At 42.6% G+C, this 26094-nt stretch overlaps 1 protein-coding gene across 1 annotated transcript in view; it reads left to right on the top strand.

Annotated features, from left to right (window-relative positions):
• The window catches only part of galnt9 (polypeptide N-acetylgalactosaminyltransferase 9), a 122988-nt gene that overhangs the window by 64059 nt on the left and 32835 nt on the right, over positions 1-26094 (top strand). The window contains exon 6 of the mRNA XM_039012819.1: positions 7387-7504. Coding sequence (XP_038868747.1) covers positions 7387-7504 — 118 coding nt within the window. The remainder of the gene's footprint in view (positions 1-7386; positions 7505-26094) is intronic.

The following is a 26094-nucleotide window of genomic DNA, read 5'->3' as shown; positions in this document are numbered from 1 at the left end:
GACTAACATATAGCCTACGAAAATGTCGGAAATTATAAGCAGAAAAATATCTAAATCAGGCAAAAAAATTATCCTGCACCCCTTTCACAAACTCGTTCTGCAGTCTTTGACTGTAGCCTATAGCGCATTTTTATATTTGCAGGTTAGGGCTGGGTGCCGGCCTCAGATTTTCACTTTATCACATACAGTAAGTGGTTGTGGACGGGTGCGGGTGAACAAACAGCTGACCCTCGCACCACTATTACATAGGCTATTCCCTGCACTTTACAGCATAGACTAGAGTTTTGTACCCACTTGAAAACAATAATATCATTCTTCATTACACTGTGTTGTTGTAGCCTAAGTAGAATACATTTCTTGTCCCTAAACTGAAACATGGGAGCTTTTCTGTCGCTGCCTTGAGAGTGCACATAGTGTAACTACCGATTTCGTTGTCTGATAAACTTTTTTTTCTTTCGCTGTGTAAATGTACTGAATATATTCACTGCAGTATTAAGCCTATCATTGAGCTTATAAATTGTCTAATATGCTTATGCTTTTACTTAGGCTATAGGTTCAATCTCAAGCCGGTCTCTGTTCTGTTGCACAATTAAGTACCTGGCCTCTCTACTGCCACGGTTATTCCTCTTAAATCTTGTGGAGTCCCAGGAAAAGCCAGATTACAAAAGCTTGTTGGACACTTAATTCAAACTTTTTTTCTTTAGCCTACTAATAGCCTATTGGAGGAGAGATGCACGCTTGCTCTTGCTTGCTGAATGTAATATAGGCTACAGTACTAAGAACGGGCGGTGTGTTGGCCTATAGTAGGCCTATCTTGACACTGGGATACATCCTGACGAAATAAACCATATGAGTGGCCTGCTAAGGTACCTTGCTTGTTCTTCTAAACTGTTGAGAATAAACCCAAACTGATCCAAATGGTTACATAATCAGGCCTAGGCTGTAGGTCTATGCAGTTATTTCGGCATGAAACTAAATAGGACATTTGAGCGGTTAAAATTCGCCTACATCACTGTAGTTTACAACCTATGGACAATAATTGTGTATTCCCTTGAAAACAATAATACATTCCTTGTTGCACTGTGTTGTCGTAGCCCAGGTATAATAATTGACTGGTTTAAAAACGTAGACCTAGCGTGCCCGGGGACCACAGAGCGCAGCCTGGAGGAAGGCAGTACAGATTTGCCATTTCGTCATCTGTTAACTTTTGTTTCTTGCACTTTGACGGGGAAATATTTAGCTTATAGTCCTAATATTCAGCGAATGGCCTAATATCCATTAACGAATAGCCTAATATCTAGCTAATATTTAGCTTCTTACCTCTGCTACACATCACAAGCCTCTCTTCCAGCGGTTCCTGTGCAGTTGTTCCTGTGCCAACAGGCAATAGGCTACAAACCCTCTCCGCAATAGGCCATTCCTCTTATTGTGAAATCCCAGGAAAGCTATAGGCTGCAAAAGCTAGAGGCCATTTATTTTGATACTTTAAAAAAATACTAAGCCTAATAGCCTAATTGGGGAAAGAAGCAGGCTTGTTTTTACTAATTGCCGAATGTAAAACAGGCCTACAGCATAGAAAATCAATTTCGGGGAGGAGAGAAAGTTCATTGGTGTGATCACTTTTGGCCGGTTATGATAACATTGTTGCACTGATGCATCGCAAATAGTTGCACAGGACATAGCCTAGATGAGCACAGTGAAAAATACCCAAAGGAATAGACAACCAATAGAAAAATGGAAATCACTTGTAAACCACTTGAGCAATGAGACAATGACATGCCGTAAAATATGTGCAGGCTAAAGGGCGTTTGTTGTTGAATTGCTACATTTAAATACAAGTGTAACGGATGTGAAATGGCTAGCTAGTTAGCGGTGGTGCGCGCTAATAGCCTTTCAAACGGTGACGTCACTCGCTTTGAGACCTTGAAGTAGTCTCTGCAAGGGCCGCGGCTTTTGTGGAGCAATAGGTAACGATGCTTCGTGGGTGACTGTGGTCGATGTGTGCAGAGGGTCCCTGGTTCGCGCCCGGGTCGGGGCGAGGGACGGAATAAAGTTAAACTGTTACATTGGTGCCGTGACCCGGATCACTGGTTGCTGCGGAAAAGGAGGAGGTCAAAAGGGGGGTGAGTGTAACGGATGTGAAATGGCTAGCTAGTTAGCGGTGGTGCGCGCTAATAGCCTTTCAATCGGTGACGTCACTTGCTCTGAGACCTTGAAGTAGTGGTTCCCCTTGCTCTGCAAGGGCCGCGGCTTTTGTGGAGCGATGGGTAACGATGCTTCGTGGGTGACTGTTGTTGATGTGTGCAGGGCTTAACGGTATTGATGGCTGTCGATGGCAAAATCCGTTGCATCACATTTTCCTACTGGGCGAACAAAATACAAAAATACAATACAAAATATAACATGTGTAAATACCTGTTAAATGGGAAACAGCACGTTAGTTGTGCAGGGCTTAACGGTATTGATGACTGTCGATGGCAAAATCTATAGCATGAAGACAACTGTGTTAGCAGTGGCTTATGTGACCATGCCATCGGTGTATGCTAGCTAACACACTTATTTACAGCAATCATATGCTAAAGCACATCCCAGAAAGCCACTCAATCCCTAACAGGTACCATATACCCACACATGTATAAATCAGTAACGTACAGCAAACTTGTACACATTGTAAAATAGAAAATAGAAAACAGTATTCAGAACGTGACCTACCCCTTGCATCACATTTTCCTACTGGGAAGACCTGACGTTCGCGATCTCCCCCTATCTGCAAGCGGGGCCAATCACAACACACCTTATTGTCATCAGAGTTGAACTAACCAATAAGAATGCTTGAACATTAAATACACATTTCTTTAGAGGCAAGTGGAAACATAACCAACCCTGTTACACAAGTTACTATATTATTTTTCATTAGGGCTACATGTACATTGAATTATTATTTGCAGTTGTCACTATGACAATGAACACACCCTGAAAACACTGAATGGTCTGAACCAGTATCTGTGCCTTAGTGACCTCAAATTGTCTTGTGGTACCACATTAATAGGCAGCGTGCAATAGGATATGTTGATCAGTTGATTGACAGGTGCAGGACTGTAGAACGATAAACTTTCCTGTGGATGCTCACCAACGTTTTATAGTTATGTAGCCTAGTTGATCATTATAGTTATCGTTATAGGCTTGGTGGATGGCCCTTAACTCTTACACAACACAACTAACGTAATTATCACAACATAACTACCTGTTGTAATGAATACTCATGGATAAAAGGGTGTAGATTCACACGCAGAGCGAGGCAGGTGTTTATTTCGCCTTTACAGAAGGCAGGAATCGTGGTCACAGGCAGGCAATACACAGGTAGGCAAACAGGCAGGTGAATCAAAACTAGGACCGAAGGCTATAACTGGTTCTCACAAACGAGCTAGGAAAAGGCTTAGTAGAGTCAAAACGAACAATACCTCACAAAGGCACAAACAGAAAGAACTAAATAAGGAGCTGATGAGACCAGGTGAGTAACTAACACAGGTGAAATCAATGAACAAAAATGAAAGACAGGGCTACGTTGAAGAACACAAAGAAACAGGGCTACGTTCAAGAACACAACGAAACAGAACACAAGGTTGACTAAGAAAATAAATACAGAACATTATACTTGTAGGTCTAGCACCTTTAGCGAACTTGAATGAAATACATATACAATTACACTTACACTTGTTTACTTGACTTTTACACTATAAATTGAATCGTTCAAATAATTTACTCTTGCAAATTTACCACGGGTGTACTGCAGTAGGTAAGTAAAGCGGAAGTCGAATCCATCACTTCCGTTGTTTGGCTTTGCCCATAGCAACATTCGAAAATGAGGTGGATAGTCCAGACAAAAATTTGGTTGTTAGTAATTTTGGTCATGTTGTTACAGACACGACCCTAGTCATTAATTATGTTGGCATAGTTGCTATGCAAAAGGACTGGTCTTCAGATCTAAACAAAATGGTTGCTATGCAGGCTGGAAAACATGTCTTGTTATTTGCTAGCTAGCTAGGCAACTGCAGCTAACTCATTCACTCATGTCAAACTTTTAACCTGGAATGACAGTACACTAGCTGCATTTTCGTTTGTTTGAGCTTCTTTTCTATTGGTATTTACTTGGATTTGATTTTGACTGGCTCAGAAAAAAAAAGTTGTCTGGTCTGGGCACCATTCACTCTATGTATAGTACTAGCTACAGAAATCGAAATTCAAAAGTGAAACATTGTTTCCGAGGCAGGCAGACAGTTAGGCTTATATTAACCATGCTGTACCAAACTAAATGCTAAGCTGGAAGCAAGGGGAAATAATGTGAGTGTTGAGATAAATACAAGAGATAATTCGGACAGTAAAATTACCATGATATTTTTATGGAGGCGCAGTGTTCATTTTCAGATGGAACTTTTAGCAAGCATAGGAGTGTCTGTGATGATGACCAATACAGCACGCCTTGGAACGCTGATCGTCCAATCCATCCAGGATCCAAACAAGCAGTTTTATAATAGACAATTTACACATGGCTGCTCATTCATAAAACTTGCCATCCTTTAGGTCGTTACCTAGCAACACACTACTACTACTACTTTTACAAATGCACTGTCCAGCCATGCAATTTATGAACTTGATCTCCACTGTAAAAAGCATCTAGACATTATCTCTGACATTTGCAACATTGTTCAAAAGTGAAACATTGTTGGAAGTCGGGAGGAGACAGAGAGCCAGCTTTTCACAGTCAGTCGAAATCGTGAACCAGCATAATTTTTATGGATATATACAAAAACATTTCAATACAAAAAAAGCCAAAACGAAACAAAATGTAGCTAGTTTGCTGTCTTTCCTGCTTCAATCTGAAGTGATTGTGTTAGCTGTGTTGTTGGCTAGCTAGCAGGGGGGGAGTTCATAGCAACCATTTTTGTTTACCATAGCAACCTGCAAAGTTCTGGAACTATCAACCAGCCTTGGTTAGTTTTGCTTTACATGGCATTCAATATGAATAAAACTAACGACCAGAGAATACCTACGATTGCACTGGACAACAAGTGTTAGTGAATGTAGCTTCACGTTTTGTTGAAAAATGTATAGTTTGAGAAAGAATCTTGCTTTTTAACACTGGTAGCCCATTGTGATAAAAATGCCATAACACATGGCCTCTCATGTATTATTGCTTAATTAATATGTTCACGATTAAAGTGTTATATCATATATTCTACATCACACAGAAACATATTTCTCCAGACGTGTTTGGCTGGGCAAGGTCGAAAACACACACTTGGTAAATCAGGTCATAAAGAGATTAAATTCATTATTCATATAACCCCAAATGCTGTGTCTGAACACTGGAGGTGACTGCTGAACTTATGGGCCATTTGTCTTCTTGTTGAGGCATTAAAGCATATTAGCATATGATTGTAATTTCACACAATGTCAGGAGCCAACCAAGAGCGACAGCAGAGACAAGATAAGAATCAGCCTTACCCTCTTAAGGAAGATTTCAAACAGGCTGTTCTGACAATATGGCTATGCTACTTTGCTTATCATTATTTGAATTGCGTACAACCGAACTATGCATTGCCAGTTAGACATAAATTGTCTTTCCAAAATGTGCCTTGCAAAATGTGCCAGAAATAATGTTAAGCATGAGCTTAAGAATTCTGTGTCACAAAACAGCAAAAATTGCAGGTGCTGTTTGCTATTTGCGGTCCTGTTATTGATACTTTGCTATGACTGGACAGAGTGCCTAAAGGGGCAGGTAGTGTGTCAGCCGTGTGGATCCATATTGGAAATCATTTCTGTACTTGTTTCCTCAAGCTCTCTGCCCACCAACAATAGACCTATGGCTATTCAGAGCTGAGACCGATTGCCTTCGCACTCATGTATTTGGGCACGTTCAATATAAAAGCGAAACGCGCCTCTTTTTATAAACTTTGTCAGGTTACAAAGAGTGTATGAAAACGTAATAACATAAGAATAGAAGGTGTAAGCAGTGTGTACATTGGAAAAGGGAGCTTTTTTGCCAGATATCTATAGAGAACTGACTGCAGTAGGAGGTGGTGACAAAGCATTTTAGATGAGAGAATTAGACATGCTTAGGTTGTTTTTTGAGTGTGTGTGTGTCTTTCTTTCTTCCCCCACAATAATTCCAAAAAGCACACTCCAACAGATTATATTGTGAAAAAGAAACTACTACAGTTATCGTCTAAACACAACTATATGCATACAAATATATACATGCACAGCATCCTTGATAGCCCTAAAACAACATTATTTTGAATATTATCAATGAAATCATTATAGTCTCCTCTTCATCCTTCCTCTCCAATAGCCTCCTTCCACTAATTTACTGTAGGCCCAGTCGTAGTGGACTGTACTTTCCACTGCATGTTCATGTATGGTGTACTAACTGCAGGCACAATGCTGTAGTAAATAATGGCTAAACGCTGATCAGATTGAAAAGAAGCCTTTTAACGATGCATGCCATCACACAACATGGACTGCTATATTTCTATATAAAGTATGAAATCTTTGTCACAGAGCACTTTAAAGTTCTATGGATAAAGCCAGTAAAAGCATGCCTATGGTGACAGTAGTCCCGGAAATAAAACTACTTTAGAGACCCTGAGAGGGAGAGCAGGGTGGAGTGGAAAAGAGTAACCCATCCTATCCTCCTCAGGCCATCACATCTCATGGCATGTGTGTGTTCCATTGGGAAACTTCCTGCCATTTCTGACAGTGTCATCTATATTTACTAGAGGACATTGTCCCCATCATAGCTTCCCCCTCATACCCCTCAAATGTCCCTAAAGCAATCTTTCTTGAAAAGCTTTATTGTATACTTAGTTACATTGTATTATTAGGATGTCTCTGGAAGTTGGTCCTTTTGATGTTTAACAGTAACACCCATGGAGAAATGCATATCTAAAGACATGCCAAACCCTGAGTCTGTGGTATTTTCACAGACTGTAGATTTATCAAAACACGTTCATGTCTGAGTACACTTGTACCTCACATGCAAATATAAAATTAAGAGAAAACAATGGTGTCCTCTGTTATTTATTTTTATAGCAACACATATAAAATGCATTGTTATTCAAGGGTTTTCCAAGGTTAATTCTGCATAGATTTGGAAACTAAATAAATTCAAGGCAATCGTGTATTGGCCTGCAATGTAGCCCGGGGTGCATACTGCCTTGTGTGCAGTGATTATAAACATTACTATGAATCCTGTTGTTTTAGTAAAGGCTCTAATCAACAGAATGCACAGTGGGTGTATAAAGGTTTGTCACTGAAGCTGATCAAGACAATTGAACACAGTTTTTGAAAGCCTCTCCCCCTCTCTCCCTCTCTCTTTTCATCTAGGACGCCAGCTATGATCGGCTGCTCCTTTGTGGTGGACAGAGAATACTTTGGTGAGATCGGCCTCCTTGATCCTGGCATGGAAGTCTATGGAGGCGAGAACATTGAGCTTGGCATGCGGGTGAGTACAACAACACTGATTCATTCTGCTTATCAAATACATCCACATTCCTTTCCTATACTCAAATGGAGACATTTATTTTTGAGAAGTTACAACATGAAGGTATTACATCATAACCACACAAGAACAGTAGTTAGAAATGCCATTAGAAAAGTTGGGGTTGTTAATGAGTCTCTTCAGCTAAAGCTAGTGGGTTTGGGTTCTGATTGCTAGGTGGAAAGGAAAGGCTAGTGTGCCGGAACACAATAGCAGTCATTACAAATCCAATATTAGGTACAGTAGCGCCGGATCACTTAGAAGTCACTGGTGAAAATATTTATGAAATATATTTTCCCGTCTTTGGAATGGCTCATGATTAAGTTTCCTTATTTTTTGTAGCTTAAAGGGTTACAGCTTAAGATTCAATACCCAGAGGTATCAACAGAGAGATGTTTAAACTCTGCAAAGTCAGAAAGTTTCTCAGATGGGAGGGAAAACCCTTAATGCAAATAAATATTCAGTCAACACAAAGGCCTTAAAGCCCTATACTGAAAATGTAAAAATCTTTGCAGCTGATTTTAGTTGAATTTAATGCTTCATGTGAGCGGCGGCTTGGTTGAAGAATTGGTAGCGTTTAAATTCAGAAAATGTTTCTCCTCAGCCAAGTGGAAGCACTCTGAATGTAAACTCACTCTGCTTATTGAAATGAGAAATGCTTGAAAGATCCTTCTTCATTTAATGTCATCACTTCCATTTCAAAATCTTCAGAATGCTTGAATGGTGCTTCAGAAGGGTATCTGTAGCCTTTGAAAACTGACTCCAGAGGCGAGAGGATAGATCCTGGTTGGTTTATTGATAACTCAACCCCTCAGATGAACCTGAAGGCAGTGTTATAGTAGCTAATGACCGTCTCAGAGTCCTCATCATTCCAACTGGACTAGCATAACATATCCTCATCAATAGCAAGGTTTCCCCCCCAAATAGTAAGAGGCATTCAGACAGTAATATGTTCTCCATGTCTCATTATGCAGTAAATGTTTGTTTCAGGTTTAATTTCAGTGAACAGTCAACTTCCTCATTGCTCCTAATGGTTATTTCAGTATTCGGTGTGCCATCCCGAATTTCAGTCTTCAAGGTTAACTGTGTTGTGTTATTCACCGGACCTGTCTTTACACAGCAAACCATGCCACTGGGTGGGTTCATAGGGTAGGAGATTCATTCAGACAAGGCCACTAAGTAGAGTGTTATAACAAATCCACTGGAGTGTGTGTTCTATACTGATGTACTACTCTTTCTTATTCTGCTCAGTTGGATGACTTGTGTCAGGTCTGACATTTGCACTGTGCTTACATAAAGTAATTGCACTCTCCTTGAGTCATATAATAATAACTTTACACCAATGTCACAAACATCGGCATAACAGTCTCTCTTTGTCTTTCACCATAAAACAGTATTTTTATTTCAAACCTTTTCTTTAGTTCTGGTATTGTGTGAAGAAAATGAAAGACATTATCATTAAACAAACAGGCTATTGAGTTAATATACAGTTGAAGTCGGAAGTTTACATATACGTTAGCCAAATACATTTAAACTCAGTTTTTCACAATTCCTGACATTTAATCCAAGTAAAAAGTCCCTGTCTTAGGTCAGTTAGGATCACCACTTTATTTTAAGAATGTGAAATGTCAGAATAATAGTAGAGAGAATTATTTATTTCAGCTTTTATTTATTTCATCACATTCCCAGTGGGTCAGAAGTTTACATACACTCAATTAGTATTTGGTAGCATTGCCTTTAAATTGTTTAACTTGGATCAAACGTTTCGGGTAGCCCCCCACAGCCTTCCCACAATAAGTTGGGTGAATTTTGGCCCATTCCACCTGACAGAGGTGGTGTAACTGAGTCAGGTTTGTAGGCCTCTTTGCTTGCACACACTTTCAGTTCTGCCCACAATTTTCTATAGGATTGAGGTCAGGGCTTTGTGGTGGTCATTAAAATACCTTGACTTTGTTGTCTTTTAGCCATTTTGCCACAACTTTGGAAGTATGCTTGGGGTATTTGTCCATTTGGAAGACCCATTTGCGACCAAGCTTTAACTTCTTGACTGATGTCTAGAGATGTTGCTTCAATATATCCACATAACTGTCCTGCCTCATGATGCCATCTATTTTGTGAAGTGCACCAGTCCCTCCTGCAGCAAAGCACCCCCACAACATGATCCTGCTACCCCCGTGCTTCACGGTTGGGATGGTGTTCTTCAGCTTGCAAGCCTCCCCCTTTTTCCTCCAAACATAACAATGGTCATTATGGCCAAACAGTTCTATTTTTGTTTCATCAGACCAGAGGACATTTCTCCAAAGTACGATCTTTGTCCCCATATGCAGTTGCAAACCGTAGTCTGGCTTTTTTTATGGCGGTTTTGGAGCAGTGGCTTCTTCCTGGCTGAGCGGCCTTTCAGGTTATGTCGATATAGGACTTGTTTTACTGTGGATATAGATACTTTTGTACCGGTTTCCTCCAGCATCTTCACAAGGTCCTTTGCTGTTGTTCTGGGAAGGATTTGCACTTTTCACACCAAAGTACGTTCATCTCTAGGAGATAGAATGCGTCTCCTTCCTGAGCGGTATGATGGCTACGTGGTCCCATGGTGTTTACACTTGCAAACTATTGTTTGTACAGATGAACGTGGTACCTTCAGGCGTTTGGAAATTGCTCCCAAGGATGATCCATACTTGTGGAGGTCTACAATATTTTTTCTGAGGTCTTGGCTGATTTCTTTTGATTTTCCCATGATGTCAAGCAAAGAGGCACTGAGTTTGAAGGTAGGCCTTGAAATATATCCACAGGTACACCTCCAATTGACTCAAATTATGTCAATTAGCCTATCAGAAGCTTCTAAAGCCATGACATAATTTTCTGGAATTTTCCAAGCTGTTTAAAGGCACCGTCACTTTAGCGTATGTTAACGTCTGACCCACTGGAATTGTGATACAGTGAATTGTAAGTGAAATAATCTGTCTGTAAACAATTGTTGGAAAAATTACTTGTGTCATGCACAAAGTAGATGTCCTAACCGACTTGCCAAAACTATAGTATGTTAACAAGAAATTTGTGGAGTGGTTGAAAAACAAGTTTTAATGACTCCAACCTAAGTGTATGTAAACTTCCGACTTCAACTGTATACCTGCATGTACAGTACCAGTCAAAAGTTTGGACACACCTACTCATTCCAGGTTTTTTCTTTATTTTTACTATTTTCTACATTGTATAATAATATTGAAGACATCAAAACTATGAAATGACACATATGGAATCATGTAGTACCCAAAAAAGTGTTAAACAAATAAAAATATATATTGATATTTGAGATTCTTCAAAGTAGCCACGCTTTGCCTTGATGACAGCTCTGCACGCACTAGGTATTCTCTCAACCAGTTTCATGAGGTAGTCACCTGGAATGCATTTCAATTAACAGGGGTGCCTTGTTAAAAGTTCATTTGTGGAATTTCTTTCCTCATTAATGCGTTTGTATCAATCTGTTGTGTTGCGACAAGGTATGGGTGGTATACAGAAGATAGCCCTATTTGGTAAAAGACCAAGTCCATATTATGGCAAGAACAGCTCAAATAATCAAAGAGAAACAACAGTCCATCATTACTTTAAGACATGAAGGTCAGTCAATATAGTACATTTAAAGAACTTTGCAGTCGCAAGAACCATCAAGCGCTATGATGAAACTGGCTCTCATGAGGACCGCAACAGGAAAGGAAGACCCAGAGTTACCTTTGCTGCAGAAGATAAGTTCAGTAGACTTAACTGCACCTCAGATTGCAGCCCAAATAAATGCTTCAAAGAGTTCAAGTAACAGACACATCTCAACATCAACTGTTCAGAGGAGACTGTGTGAATCATCTGCAATGGCATCGATAATCAACAACATTAATATCATGGCTAAATGACCTAAAGTACCTTGATAACACAGTTTGCCAATCTATCTCAGTATGTGTAAAATGTAGGTAATTTAGCCAAGATATTAATGATGTTGATTGTCGATGCCATTGCAGCACTTCCAATAAAATATTAGTATTAAAGTAGTATATTTTTGATGCAGTTCACTTTGACTTACAAATGAGTGTAATTTGAAACCCATACCCAGGTGTCAGACATTAAAATATTGCTTACCTTGAGGCTGAGTTTGCAAAGAGAAAACAATGTCAAGAAGGAATAGAAATTATGAATTCTGCCAGAGGTGTCAATACACATTTATTGCGTCATGGTTTTTTCATCTCTCACTTACTGTTTGCTGATAAACCATCTCATGAGACCACAACATCGCTCTTCATGTCCCCTTAGGTATATGTAGCTACAGTATACATACAGTACCAGTCATAAGTTTGGACACACCTACTCATTCAAGGGTTTTTATTTATTTTTAGCATTTTCTACATTGTAGAATAATAGTGAAGACATCAAAACTATGAAATAACACACAAAGGAATCATGTAGTAATCAAAAAAGTGTTAAACAAATCAAAATATGTTTTAGATGTTATATTATTCAAAAGTAGCCACCCTTTGCCTTGATGACAGCTTTGCACACTCTTGGCATTCCCTCAACCAGCTTCACCTGGAAAGCTTTTCCAACATTCTTGAAGGAGTTCCCACATATGCTGAGAACTTGTTGGCTGCTTCTCCTTCACGCTGCGGTCGGATTCATCCCAAACCATCTCAATTGGGTTGAGGTCGGGTGATTGTGGATTGAGGAGGCCAGGTCATCTGATGCAGCACTCCATCACTCTCCTTCTTGGTCAAATAGCCCTTACACAGCCTGGAGGTGTGTTGGATCATTGTCCTGTTGAAAAACAAATGATTGTCCCACTAAGCGCAAACCAGATGGGATGGCGCATTGCTGCAGAATGCTGTGGTAGCCATGCTGGTTAAGTGTGCCTTGAATTCTAAATAAATCACTGACAGTGTCACCAGCAAAGCACCCCCACACCATCACAACTGCAGTTGAAGAAACTTCTACAATGTGGAAAATAGTGAAAATAAAGAAAAACCCTTGAATGAGTAGGTGTGTCCAAAATGACTGGTACTGTACATACATACATAAAATATATCTAGGGGTCAAGAGTGACACTGCACGTGTTTGTAAAGGGTTTATCAAGAGTTACAGGGAGTATAAATACCTACTTATGAATTTGTAGATACAAATCAAGTATGTCTGTAAGACATTTGTTAGTCTGTTACATTAGAAATAAATGATAAACAGACATATTCTTTACAGGTTAGTTCCCACCAAAATGGTCTTATCGGTATATAGGCACTTTGCGCTCTGCAGGGTTTTCTTCAAGAATTCAGGTTTTACTCAGCCCCAATTTAACTAAACTCATCTGTGAGTGATCCCACCAGGGCACTTCTCTTGGGACAATCAAATTAATTCAACCAACCCAAGCCATTGCACATGTATTTAACAAAAACTTTGCAATAATTTCCTGAAAGCCCCTCTACCGTATCCACACTGGCTCTGGTTCATCCCTGGCATATGGTCATAATCTCACTTCAGTTTGAGAGGGAATTGGCTTAATTAAAACACCAGAAACATCAACACAAAGTTGTAGAGGAGACGGACATCGCTCAACTCAGCTGGGTCCTCTCCTACCCAAAAAATAGGATACACTCCTGCCGCTTCACTTTCAGGGTTTGTTGTTTGGCAGGATATTTTCAGGTACTTGTAGAAAAGGGAGAAAAGGGAATCCACACAGTAGAAAAGGAAATTCACATGCCTTTAAATAAGACTGTTCTTTTTTTGTTTCTTTTTTTACAGTTGAACATAATTGGAGGGAGTTTGTCTTGAAACTTCAAACATTTCTGTAGTTAAAGAAAACCAGACAAAGATTGGTACACTATTGAACTTGGGTAATGCCAAAGCTTTCAGGTAAAACACTCACCACTTTGAATTGTTGTTTTCAGATGCTGTGGCTAGTTTGTCCACTGTTTGTTCCTTTTACAGCAAATGTTCCTTTTATGCTCGGGAGACCGACACTCTGCCAAATGGATTGTTAGAGGATAGTTCCTTTTATCAAAAACACAAGTCATTTTGCAATGGTGGTGGTGGTACATAGTTGTTAGCTACACATTTCAAGATGTCCTCACACTACACTTACCACAGTTCATGTTGACCACAGAATTAAATAGTGTTATAGCTCTATGATGTTTACAAAATCACAATAGAGTTCATACTGGGAAGAGGGTACACAATCATAATATCGAAGAGGAGAGGAGATCTCTCTGTAATGGTGTTTGCTTTGCTTTCCTCCGTATCCCCACATCCACAGCAAAGAGAGCGAGAGAGTCACCTTGAAAAGGTCAGCCCTGTCATTATGAGCCCACATTAAGCCTCAGCCTTCTGTGGTAACCAGCCATTCCAGTTCCAGCCGCTGCTAAAGCTAAATCACCCGGAGGCCCACGTCCATCAGGCAGCAAATGACAAAGTGGCTGACCATATGTGGGCCCACTAAAACAAACAGACCACTTTAAAAAAAAATAGGACTGATTTGAGCCACTTACTGAGGGAATTTGATCATTTGGCTAAACTACGTCATGGTTTGAAGGTAGACATGATGAGCCTTGCGAGAAGAAAGTGATAGATGAGAAATATTTACATTAGTGTGAAAGATCACTGCAACAGGAGACCTGATCTGTGTCGTATATCAAATATCGACTACAGATATACAGATATGCTGTATCTCTTCCTCTCCTCCACTGGCTCATCTCCCCATTACATGAATGATTCATTCTCACATAATACAGTCCTTTAACCGAGAGGACATGGGAGAAAAGATCCGTTTTTTATCAATAGGCACAGTGCAAAGGTAACAATGGGGGAGACCATACCATATTGATCAAGCATTTGTCTTTTTCAATACATGCATTATTTAGAGGGCCTGAATCAATCTGCTAGAGCTTAATGGACAGAGGTATTTACTCTATGCTTCATTACAGTAGGTTGTGCCTCACTACCTCACCACTTGTCACAGGAGGGAGGACAGAGGAGAATAGGAACTACAGTGATATATAGCTTTCTTTTTCTTATAATACCATATAGGGACTCTTAAAGCTCCATTCATTCAATGGTGTGAGTTTACAAAATGTGTCTGTCCCAGTTCTCAAAGTTAATATTGAAGTAAATACGCTATAGATATGGGCAGCTTTTGTGTACTCTATGTCAAAGTGATTAGCGATGACATTACATGTATTTACATAAGCAGTCATTTTGATGCAAAGTTGTTTTAATGCGCTGTTTCATTTAAAACCAGATAGCATTAAAACACGTTTAGAATTTGCATTGTAGTGTTGGACTGAGTTTATATTGTTTTATAAGGTATAGTGCTGTAACAGTAATCTGCCAGTAATTTATGGTGAATCAGGTTTTGAAAAGCAAACTGATCCCCTAACAGCCCATGCAGCTTATTTTCAAGACTTTAAAATTCTTGAATCCAACAGCCTTTTGAGGATTGCCATGGTTATGTGGGTATCAAAAACATAATGTAGCACTCGACAGACAGTCAGATAGTTTGACTAGCTCTACCCATTCAGGGCCAGAGGGAGTAGCAATAAGGCTGAACTTGTCGGTGCACCTATTATCACGAGTCATAAACTTCATTAAAGGCCTCTTTCAAGTGTGACTTCACTTGCATCTATCTTTAAACACACATTGACGAGGCATTAAGACGTATTGTTCATTTCATAACCCTGTGTTTTCAGAAACTATTATGCCTCGAAAAAGTTAAGCTTATTAACCACCCAACTCTGTCTGAAGTCACCATACTTACTTAACTTTACTAACTTAACTTTAATTGAGTGGTGTTTGATGGTGTTAGATAGATGTTCGATGTGTTTGACAAGATATACATTATTTTGACATCTAATCTACTGTAACACAAAAAACGGAGGAATTCGCAAGTATGCTAGACATTTCACAAACAAACTCACTGCAGTACAATCAAGAGGGACTACCGAGGAGAAGCAGGGGATTCAATTGCTTTGCATGTTTTGACAGTAGAGTTGAAAGAGCAGCATCACATCCCTGAGATGTCCTGGTTTGAACTATACATTTTCTGTATGTAGAAAGAGAGAGAGATAGAGAAAGAGAGAGAGAGAGAGAGGAAGAGTATATGAAACCTTCAGTTCATTCTGCTTTGAAACATCACTCATGTCATAGGTCCAGGATTACCGTTGGGAGGGGCAGGGTAGACACACACTACCTTTGCATTGCAACACATTATGATGATGCTGCTGCCGGGTATTCTAATCATTCTCAAGAGCTTAGAAGATGGTCTGATTTAATTCTGATTCTGTTAACCATGGTGTTGCATGAGTATAACATACAGTACCAGTCAAAAGTTTGAACACACCTACTCATTCCGGTTTTTCAAAATTTTTACTATTTTCTACATTGTATAATAATAGTGAAGACATCAACACTATGAAATAACACATAAGAATCATGTAGTAACCAAAAAAGTGTTAAACAAATCCAAATATATTTTATATTTGAGATTCTTCAAAGTAGCCACCTTTTGCCTTGATGACAGCTTTGCACAATCTTGGTATTCTCTCAACGAACTTCATGAGGTAGTCACATGGAATGCATTTCAATTAACAGGTGTGCCTTGTTAAAAGTTCATTTGTGGAATTTCTTTCCTCATTAATGCATTTGAGCCAATCAGTTGTGTTGTGACAAGGTATGGGTGGTATACAGAAGATAGCCCTATTTGATAAAAGAACAAGTCCATATTATGGCAAAAACAGCTCAAATAAGCAAAGAGAAACGACAGTCCATCATTGCTTTAAGACATGAAGATCAGTCAATCTGGAAAATGTCAAGAAGTTTCTTCAAGTGCAGTCGCAAAAACCATCAAGTGCTATGATGAAACTGGCTCTCATGAAGACCGCCTCAGGACAGGAAGACCCAGAGTTACCTTTGCTGCAGAGGATTTCAGTAGAGTTAACTGCACCTCAGATTGGAGCCCACAAATGCTTCACAGAGTTCAAGTAACAGACACATCTCAACATCAACTGTTCTGAGGAGACTGCGTGAATCAGGCCTTCATGGCCGAATTGATGCAAAGAAACCACTACTAAAGGACACCAATAATAAGAAGAGACTTGCTTTGGCCAAGAAACACGAGCAATGGACATTAGACCGGTGGAAATCTGTCCTTTGGTCTGATGAGTCCAAATTTGAGGTTTTTGGTTCCAACTGCCGTGTCTTTGTGAGACGCAGAGTAGGTGAACGGATGATCACTGAATGTGTAGTTGCCATCGTGAAGCATGGCGGAGGAGGTGTGATGGTGTGGGGGTGCTTTGCTGGTGACACTGTGATTTATTTAGAATTCAAGGCACACTTAACCAGCATGGCTACCACAGCATTCTTTTATTATTTTATAAATTTTTTTACTCCCTTCTCCCCAATTTCGTGGTATCCAATTGTTAGTAGTTACTGTCTTATCTCATCGCTACAACTCCCATACGGGCTCAGGAGAGATGAAGGTCGCGAGCCATGTGTCCTCCGAAACACAACCCAACCAAGCCGCACTGCTTCTTAACACAGCGCACATCCAACCCGGAAGCCAGCCGCACCAATGTGTCGGAGGAAACACCGTACACCTAGCGACCTGGTCAGCGTGCACTGTGCCCGGCCCGCCACAGGAGTCGCTAGTGCGCGATGAGACAAGAATATCCCTACCGGCCAACCCCTCCCTAACCCGGACGACGCTAGGCCAATTGTGCGTTGCCCCAAGGACCTCCCGGTCGCGGCCGGCTGCGACAGAGCCTGGGCTCGAACCCAGAGTCTCTTGTGGCACACTTAGACCACTGCGCCACCCGGGAGGCCCTCTACCACAGCATTCTGCAGCGATACATCATCCCATGTGATTTGCACTTAGTGGGACTATTATTTGTTTTTCAACAGGACAATGACCCAACACACCTCCAGGCTGTGTAAGGGCTATTTGACCAAGAAGGAGAGTGATGGAGTGCTGCATCAGATGAACTGGCCTCCACAATCACCCAACCTCAATCCAATAGAGATTGTTTGGGATGAGTCGGACCGCGGAATGAAGGAAAAGCAGTCAACAAGTGCTGCAGAGGGTGAACCCCCCTATCCACATCGACGGGACAGTAGTGGAGAAGGTGGAAACTTTTAAGTTACTCGGCGTACACATCACGGACAAACTGAAATGGTCCACCCACACAGACAGCGGGGTGAAGAAGGCGCAACAGCGCCTCTTCAACCTCAGGAGGCTGAAGAAATTCGGCTTGTCACCAAAAACACTCACAAACTTTTACAGATGCACAATCGAGAGCATCCTGTCGGGCTGTATCACCGCCTGGTACGGCAACTGCTCCGCCCATAACCATAAGGCTCTCCAGAGGGTAGTGAGGTCTGCACAACGCATCACCGGGGGCAAACTACCTGTTCTCCAGGACACCTACACCACCCGATGTCACAGGAAGGCCAAAAAGATAATCAAGGACAATAACCACCCGAGCCATTGCCTGTTCACCCCGCTATCATCCAGAAGGCGAGGTCAGTACAGGTGCATCAAAGCTGGGACCGAGAGACTGAAAAACAGCTTTTATCTCAAGGCCATCAGACTGTTAAACAGCCATCACTAACATTGAGTGGCTGCTGCCAACATACTGACTCATCTCTAGCCACTTTAATAATAAAAAATTGGATGTAATAAATGTATCACTAGTCACTTTAAACTATGCCACTTTATATACTGTTTACATACCCTACACTACTCATCTCTAATGTATATACTGTACTCTATACCATCTACTGCATCTTGCCTATGCCGTTCGGCATTCATTCCTTTACACTTGTGTGTATAAGGTAGTTGTTGTGAAATTGTTAGATTACTTGTTAGATATTACTGCATGGTCGGAACTAGAAGCACAAGCATTTCGCTATACTCGCATTAACATCTGCTAACCATGTGTATGTGACAAATAAAATTTGATTTGATTTGAATTCAATATTATTCTACAATGTAGAAAATAGTAAAAATAAAGAAAAACCCTTGAATGAGTAGGTGTGACAAAACTTTTGACTGGTACTGTAAATACTGACAAAAACACCAGTGGGGGGTGTAGGCCGAATGAATTATGCTCAAGCCAAGGTGTAGCAATTTTTTTTTTTTTATGGCCCATCTCTCTGTTATAGAGGACATGCTTAATTATTCTACTATTCATACTGAACATTTGAGGGAAAGATTTTAAGTTCCTTTTAAAATGTTTTGTTCTTCATGGCCACGTACTGAATCAATTCATGTACAGTATATGTGATATGCATGGAGGAGTGATTACATCAGTGCTTTGAATGCTAGGTGTCCACACTGCACAGTGGGGTTCTCAAATTTAATTCGTCTTCAAAGTCACACTGTCTGTCAGAAAAGCATACAAGAAACGGATGTGAGGGATATTTATTTTTCTTTACAAAGCAAAACAGCTTCATGGGAGAAGATATCACGTTGTGGTCAGGATTTCCTGCTATGTCTTTGAAATGGGCAAATCTTTCAGATTTTATGTTAAAAGGAGGAGATCTCTCCTGGGTCTAGAAGCCAGTGAGAATAATTTCAATTAAGACCAGAGACAGAGAGACAAATTCCTAAGACACAACTGAGCACACACACAGCTTATTAAGTCAAGTGGTAAAACAAGCCCACAAATGCAAGTCTTTCTTCTTATAGTTGTGAATATTTCCGCTCTGCGTTGTAGTGTAAATCTCTGTAAGGCTCTGACAGTAAAGCTGTTGAGGGATTCACTGGGCTTTGTTAAAAAGCAATAAGATATCCCAATCCCCTTTAATCCTCCCTCATCCATTTGTTGCTTCACTCTAATTTAACGCAACATTTTTCACAGAATTGCAGCTCCATGGCAGAAATGGAAATAAGGACCTTTAGGGCAGTCTCCCTCCCAACGATGAGTCAGGAATCACTGGTGGCTCGTGGCTAGTCCCATTCTGTGTCATGAAGTAAAACTGGGTAAAGGCTATAATTAGTTTCATTTTAGTTGGTTTCATTGGTATCACAAGATTATTCAAGTTTTTCTAGGTACTGTTGTATTTGGTACTGTATATTACAAGGCAAAAAGTGTTTAGGAGCCTCTGTGTTAGAGAAACTTGTGTCACGCCCTGACCTGAGATATCTGTTTTCTTTATATTTTGGTTAGGTCAGGGTGTGACTAGGGTGGATTACGCTAGTTTTTGTATTGCCTAGGGTTTTTGTATGTCTAGGGTTTTGTAGGTCTACGTATTTGTATGTTTATGGTGGCCTGATATGGTTCCCAATCAGAGGCAGCTGTTTTTCATTGTCTCTGATTGGGGATCATATTTAGGTAGCCATTTCCCCTTTGGTGGTTGTGGGTTCTTATTCTATGTTTAGTTGCCTGTCTGCACTATTTCATATAGCTTCATGTTTCGTTAGTTTTGTTGTTTTGTTAGTTTGTACGCATACCACGCTGCACCTTGGTCCGATTCATATGACGAACGTGACAGAAGAACCCACCATAAATGGACCAAGCAGCGTGTTCAGGAGGAATGGACCTGGGAGGCGATTTTGGATGGAGCAGGACCCTGGATGCAGGCTGGGGAGTATCGCCTTCCGAAGGAGGAAATAGAGGCAGAAAAAGCGGAACAGTGATATTACGAGGAGTTATACCAACGAGGTAGGCCACAGAAACCCCAAGAAAAGTTTTGGAGGGGCACATGGAGCAGTCGGCGGAGCCGAGGAGCGAACCAGAGCCAGTCAGAGAGTCGGATGAGGAGTTCGGCAAGATTCCGGAGAGAGGTGCTAGCATTGAGAGCGCTGCAGAGCGGGCGTGCTGGGGCGCATGTGACTGGTCAGACACCATGTTACGCAATGATGCGCACGGTGTCTCCAGTTCGCATTCATAGCCCGGTGCGCTCTATGCCCTTCGCACTTGCCAGGCTCAAGTGAGCATCCAGCCAGGACGCATTGTGCCAGCTCTGAGCTCTAGATCTCCAGTGCGCCTCCACAGTCCAGTACGTCCTGTGCCTCCTCTCCGCACTCGCCCTGAGGTGCGTGTCCCCAGCCCGGTACCACCAGTGCCGGCACCACGCATCAGACCTCCAGTGCGCCTCCACAGTCCAATATGTCCTGTTCCTGTTCCTCGCACTCGCCCTGAGGTGCGTGTCCTCAGCCCGGTACCACCAGTGCCGGCACCATGCATCAGACCTCCAGTGCGCCTCCACAGTCCAGTATGTCCTGTGCCTCCTCTCCGCACTCGCCCTGAGATGCGTGTCATCAGCCCGGTACCACCAGTTCCGGCACCACGCATTAGGCCTCCAGTGCTCTTCCACAGTCCAGTACGAACTATGCCTCTTCCCCGCACTCGCCCTGAGGTGCGTGTCCTCAGCCCAGTACCACCAGTGCCGGCACCATGCATCAGACCTCCAGTGTGCCTCCACAGTCCAGTATGTCCTGTGCCTCCTCTCCGCACTCGCCCTGAGATGCGTGTCATCAGCCCAGTACCACCAGTTCCGGCACCATACATCAGGCGTCCAGTGCGCTTCCACAGTCTAGAGCTTCCGGCGACAGTTCCCAGTCCAGAGCTTCCGGCGACAGTTCCCAGTCCAGATCTTCCGGCGACAGTTCCCAGTCTAGAGCTTCCGGCGACAGTTCCCAGTCTAGAGCTTCCGCCGACAGTTCCCAGTCTAGAGCTTCCGCCGACAGTTCCCAGTCTAGAGCTTCCGCCGACAGTTCCCAGTTCAGAGCTTCCGCCGACAGTTCCCAGTCCAGAGCTTCCGCCGACAGTTCCCAGTCCAGAGCTTCCGCCGACAGTTCCCAGTCCAGAGCTTCCGCCGACAGTTCCCAGTCCAGAGCTTCCGCCGACAGTTCCCAGTCCAGAGCTTCCGCCGACAGTTCCCAGTCCAGAGCTTCCGCCGACAGTTCCCAGTCCAGAGCTTCCGCCGACAGTTCCCAGTCCAGAGCTTCCGCCGACAGTTCCCAGTCCAGAGCTTCCTGCGACAGTTCCCAGTCCAGAGCTTCCTGCGACAGTACCCAGTCCAGAGCTTCAGGCGACAGTACCCAGTCCAGAGCTTCCGGCGACAGTACCCAGTCCAGAGCTTCCGGCGACAGTACCCAGTCCAGAGCTTCCGGCGACAGTACCCAGTCCAGAGCTTCCGGCGATAGTACCCAGTCCAGAGCTTCCGGCGACAGTACCCAGTCCAGAGCTTCCGGCGACAGTACCCAGTCCAGAGCTTCCGGCGACAGTACCCAGTCCAGAGCTTCCGGCGACAGTTCCCAGTCCAGAGCTTCCGGCGACAGTTCCCAGTCCAGAGCTTCCGGCGACAGTTCCCAGTCCAGAGCTTCCGGCGACAGTACCCAGTCCAGAGCTTCCGGCGACAGTTCCCAGTCCAGAGCTTCCGGCGACAGTACCCAGTCCAGAGCTTCCGGCGACAGTACCCAGTCCAGAGCTTCCGGCGACAGTACCCAGTCCAGAGCTTCCGGCGACAGTACCCAGTCCAGAGCTTCCGGCGACAGTACCCAGTCCAGAGCTTCCGGCGACAGTACCCAGTCCAGAGCTTCCGGCGACAGTTCCCAGTCCAGAGCTTCCGGCGACAGTTCCCAGTCCAGAGCTTCCGGCGACAGTTCCCAGTCCAGAGCTTCCGGCGACAGTTCCCAGTCCAGAGCTTCCGGCGACAGTTCCCAGTCCAGAGCTTCCGGCGACAGTTCCCAGTCCAGAGCTTCCGGCGACAGTTCCCAGTCCAGGGCTTCCGGCGACAGTTCCCAGTCCGGGGCTTCCGGCGACGGGCCACAGTCCGGGGCATCCGGCGACGGGCCACAGTCCGGGGCATCCGGCGACGGTCCCCAGTCCGGGGTATCCGGCGACGGTCCCCAGTCCGGGGTATCCGGCGGCGGTCCCCAGTCCGGGGCCTCAGGCGGCGATCCCCAGTCCGGGGCCTCAGGCGGCGATCCCCAGTCCGGGGCCTCAGGCGGCGATCCCCAGTCCGGGGCCTCAGGCGACGATCCCCAGTCCGGGGCCTCAGGCGACGATCCCCAGTCCGGAGCCTCCGGCGACGGTCCCCAGTCCGGAGCCTCCGGCGACGGTCCCCAGTCCGGAGCCTCCGGCGACGGTCCCCAGTCCGGAGCCTCCGGCGACGGTTCCCAGTCCGGGGTCTCCGGTGATGATCCGCAGTCCGGAGCCTCCGGCGATGATCCTCGGTCCGGTTCTACAAAGGCGGAGGGATCAGCGTAAAGATGGGGCGGCGTCCAGAACCAGAGCCGCCACCAAGGGTAGATGCCCACCCAGACCCTCCCCTATAGGTTCAGGTTTGCGGCCGGGAATCCGCACCTTTGGGGGGGGGGTACTGTCACGCCCTGACCTGAGATATCTCTGTTTTCTTTATATTTTGGTTAGGTCAGGGTGTGACTAGGGTGGATTACGCTAGTTTTTGTATTGTCTAGGGGGTTTTGTATTGTCTAGGGTTTTTGTATGTCTAGGGTTTTGTAGGTCTAGGTATTTGTATGTTTATGGTGGCCTGATATGGTTCCCAATCAGAGGCAGCTGTTTATCGTTGTCTCTGATTGAAGATCATATTTAGGTAGCCATTTCCCCTTTGGTGTTTGTGGGTTCTTATTCTATGTTTAGTTGCCTGTCTGCACGATTTCATATAGCTTCACGTTTCGTTAGTTTTGTTGTTTTGTTAATTTGTTCAGTGTTCTTTCTTTATTAAAGAAGAATGTACGCATACCACGCTGCACCTTGGTCCGATTCATATGACGAACGTGACAACATGACTGTTACTAGACCTTTGTATATGCTAATCGTAGAAATGTACTGTATGCGATATAGGGGAGATCTGTATAGACTTTTGAATGTTTGAAGTGTTATAACTCAGAAATGTCAATTTTGTGATTTGTGTGATTGTCAGTGGGAGAAGGCCATTATCTAAGTCTAAGGTATAGATTTTCATAACCATATGGTTGATTGCAAACCTCCCTTTGTGGAACATAGACACATACAGTGGTATATACCCACATTTATAAAGTATTTATAAATTGTTACCAATTTCAAAAGGTGTGCAATTTGCAAAAGAGGGGCATTTTACAGTACATTTACAGTTGACCATCAGTGAAGTAGTTATGGAAAATGTATGTTTTCTTTTGGCTATAAACTCCAACATGGAGGTCTCCTTGTGTCATACCTCGGTACATTGCCTTTGTCTCAGCCATCCATGCTAACAACATGACTAGTAAATATTAGAGCTTAACTCTCTGTGCCCCCCCAGGCAGCTTCTACAGTCACTGGAAAGGACCAACATTGTCCAGTATTAGTTACTAACACTGGACAATTTCCCACACTCTCTGTCAAATCAGTCAGCTGCCTGTCAAGTAAGATGAGGCAGAAAATAAAGTCTGCAGGACCTCAGCCAAACTTCTGAAGATCTCAGACTGACACCATGGCTACATGTGTGCATGCGAATATGCTTGTTGATTTTGTCGATTCCCACCAGACGTGATCATCACACGCAGGTTAAAATACTAAAACCATCCGTGAACCAACTATATACATTTTGGGACAGTTCGAAACACACATGAAATATTAATGTACATTAAGCTAGATAGGTGTTGCTAGCAGTTTGTCCTGGGAGACATTGGGTTGTTATTTTACCTGATCATGCATATGGTCCCCTTTCTAGCTGGTTCTTTGTAGATCATAATAAAATTGTGTTTCGTTACTCCGACGATTAATCTACAGATAAAAAGGGAAACTTAAGCTATGTTCGAATACCCATACTAACATACTGTATACTACATACTTAATGAGTATATACTACATACTATATACTATTAGTTCATTTTAGTATAGTGTAAATGAATGGTATCCTTTCAGTTGAGTGTACTAGCGCTTCGCCTATCTACCGGAAGTTGATGCTGTTGATATGCAACTTCTTGCTATCTTGTTAGCATAGCTAACAAATTACTAGCTAGACATCTTACAACTTCATTAATAATGTCCATTGAGAACTTATTATTTGAAAAGGCATTACTTTATTACATTGCTCAATATTTTCTAAACATTTGTCATAATTCATTCGTCAGACTTTGTCTGCTTATTTTCCGCCATTTTCTTCAAATCTGAAAATGTTGTGAAGTCACACTCATTTTCTGAAGAATTTTTAATTCATTTTTTTAATTTAACCTTTATTTAACCAGGTAGGCCAGTTTAGGCCAGTAGGTAGGCCAGGTAGGCCAGTTACAACTGTGACCTGGCCAAGATAAAGCAAAGCAGTGTATAACGCTTGTCGTTTGGAGGAGAAGAAGAGGACCAAGGTGCAGCGTGGTAAATATTCATATAATTTAATAAAATATGCAACACTAAACAAAACAACAAACACGACAAACACACAGTCCTGAGAGGTGACACAAAAACTAAACCGGAAACAACCACCCACAAACACAGGTGGGAACAGGCTACCTAAATATGATTCTCAATCAGAGACAATGAATGACAGCTGCATCTGATTGAGAACCATATCAGGCCAGACATAGAAATACAACACAAGGACAACATAGAACACCAGACATAGAATGCCCAGCCAAACTCACGCCCTGACCAACCAAAACAGAGACATAAAAAGGATCTCTAAGGTCAGGACGTGACACAGTGTGACAAAAACAACAACACAGAGTTATACATGGGATAAACAAACGTACAGTCAATAACACAATAGAAAAAGTTTATGTACAGTGTGTGCAAATGTAGAAGATTAGGGAGGTAAGGCAATAAATAGGCCACAGAGGCGAAATAATTACAATTTGGCATTAACACTGGAGTGATAGATGTGCAGATGATGATGTGCAAGTAGAGATACTGGGGTGCAAAAGAGCAAAAAAAATATAGAACAGTTTGGGGATAAGGTAGTTGTGTGTGCTATTTACAGATGGACAGATTTGCATTATTTGCATTACAGATTTGCATTATGGGCCCCAAAAGCACAGAAATAGTGTCCACTGCTTGTACACTTCGTATTTTAACGAATGTAGTATGACATCCGGGAACTTTTGGCATACTAACTATATCCATACTATAACCAATAAGCATACTACATACTCAAATGACATCACAAATAGTAAGGTTAGTGTGGTTAGTATGAGTATCCTCGTTCGTCTTTCAAGCAACCACATGGGTTTGTATGTTCCTGATATACAGTTAGGAGGGGATTTGCATCATTTGGAGCGTCTCAAATAGAACCAAGTTCTATTTTAGCGATTGGCTACGAAGACACTCGCTCACGCACCACAACACCAGCGGTGTGGGGGAAACTTGGTCTCAGAGCATTTCGTATTATTCTGTACGTAAATCTGAGACACTCCATTTAGAATATGTTACGTTTCGTATGATATGTATTCATTTGTGGATGTCCTTCACCCATTTCGTATGATATGTTACAAATTACAATTGGTGTTATAAACCATAGAACAACTTACAAATTTGGCAAATTAACAATATGTTACAAATTTGCAAATTGTATGATATGTTACAAATCCTAACTAGGTGGCTAGGTGGCTAAAG

The sequence above is a fragment of the Salvelinus namaycush genome, chromosome 18 (genome assembly GCF_016432855.1).
Source record: "Salvelinus namaycush isolate Seneca chromosome 18, SaNama_1.0, whole genome shotgun sequence".
NCBI lineage: Eukaryota > Metazoa > Chordata > Actinopteri > Salmoniformes > Salmonidae > Salvelinus > Salvelinus namaycush.
Note: the sequence above shows the minus strand (reverse complement) of the source record. Positions and strands in the feature narration are given on the sequence as shown.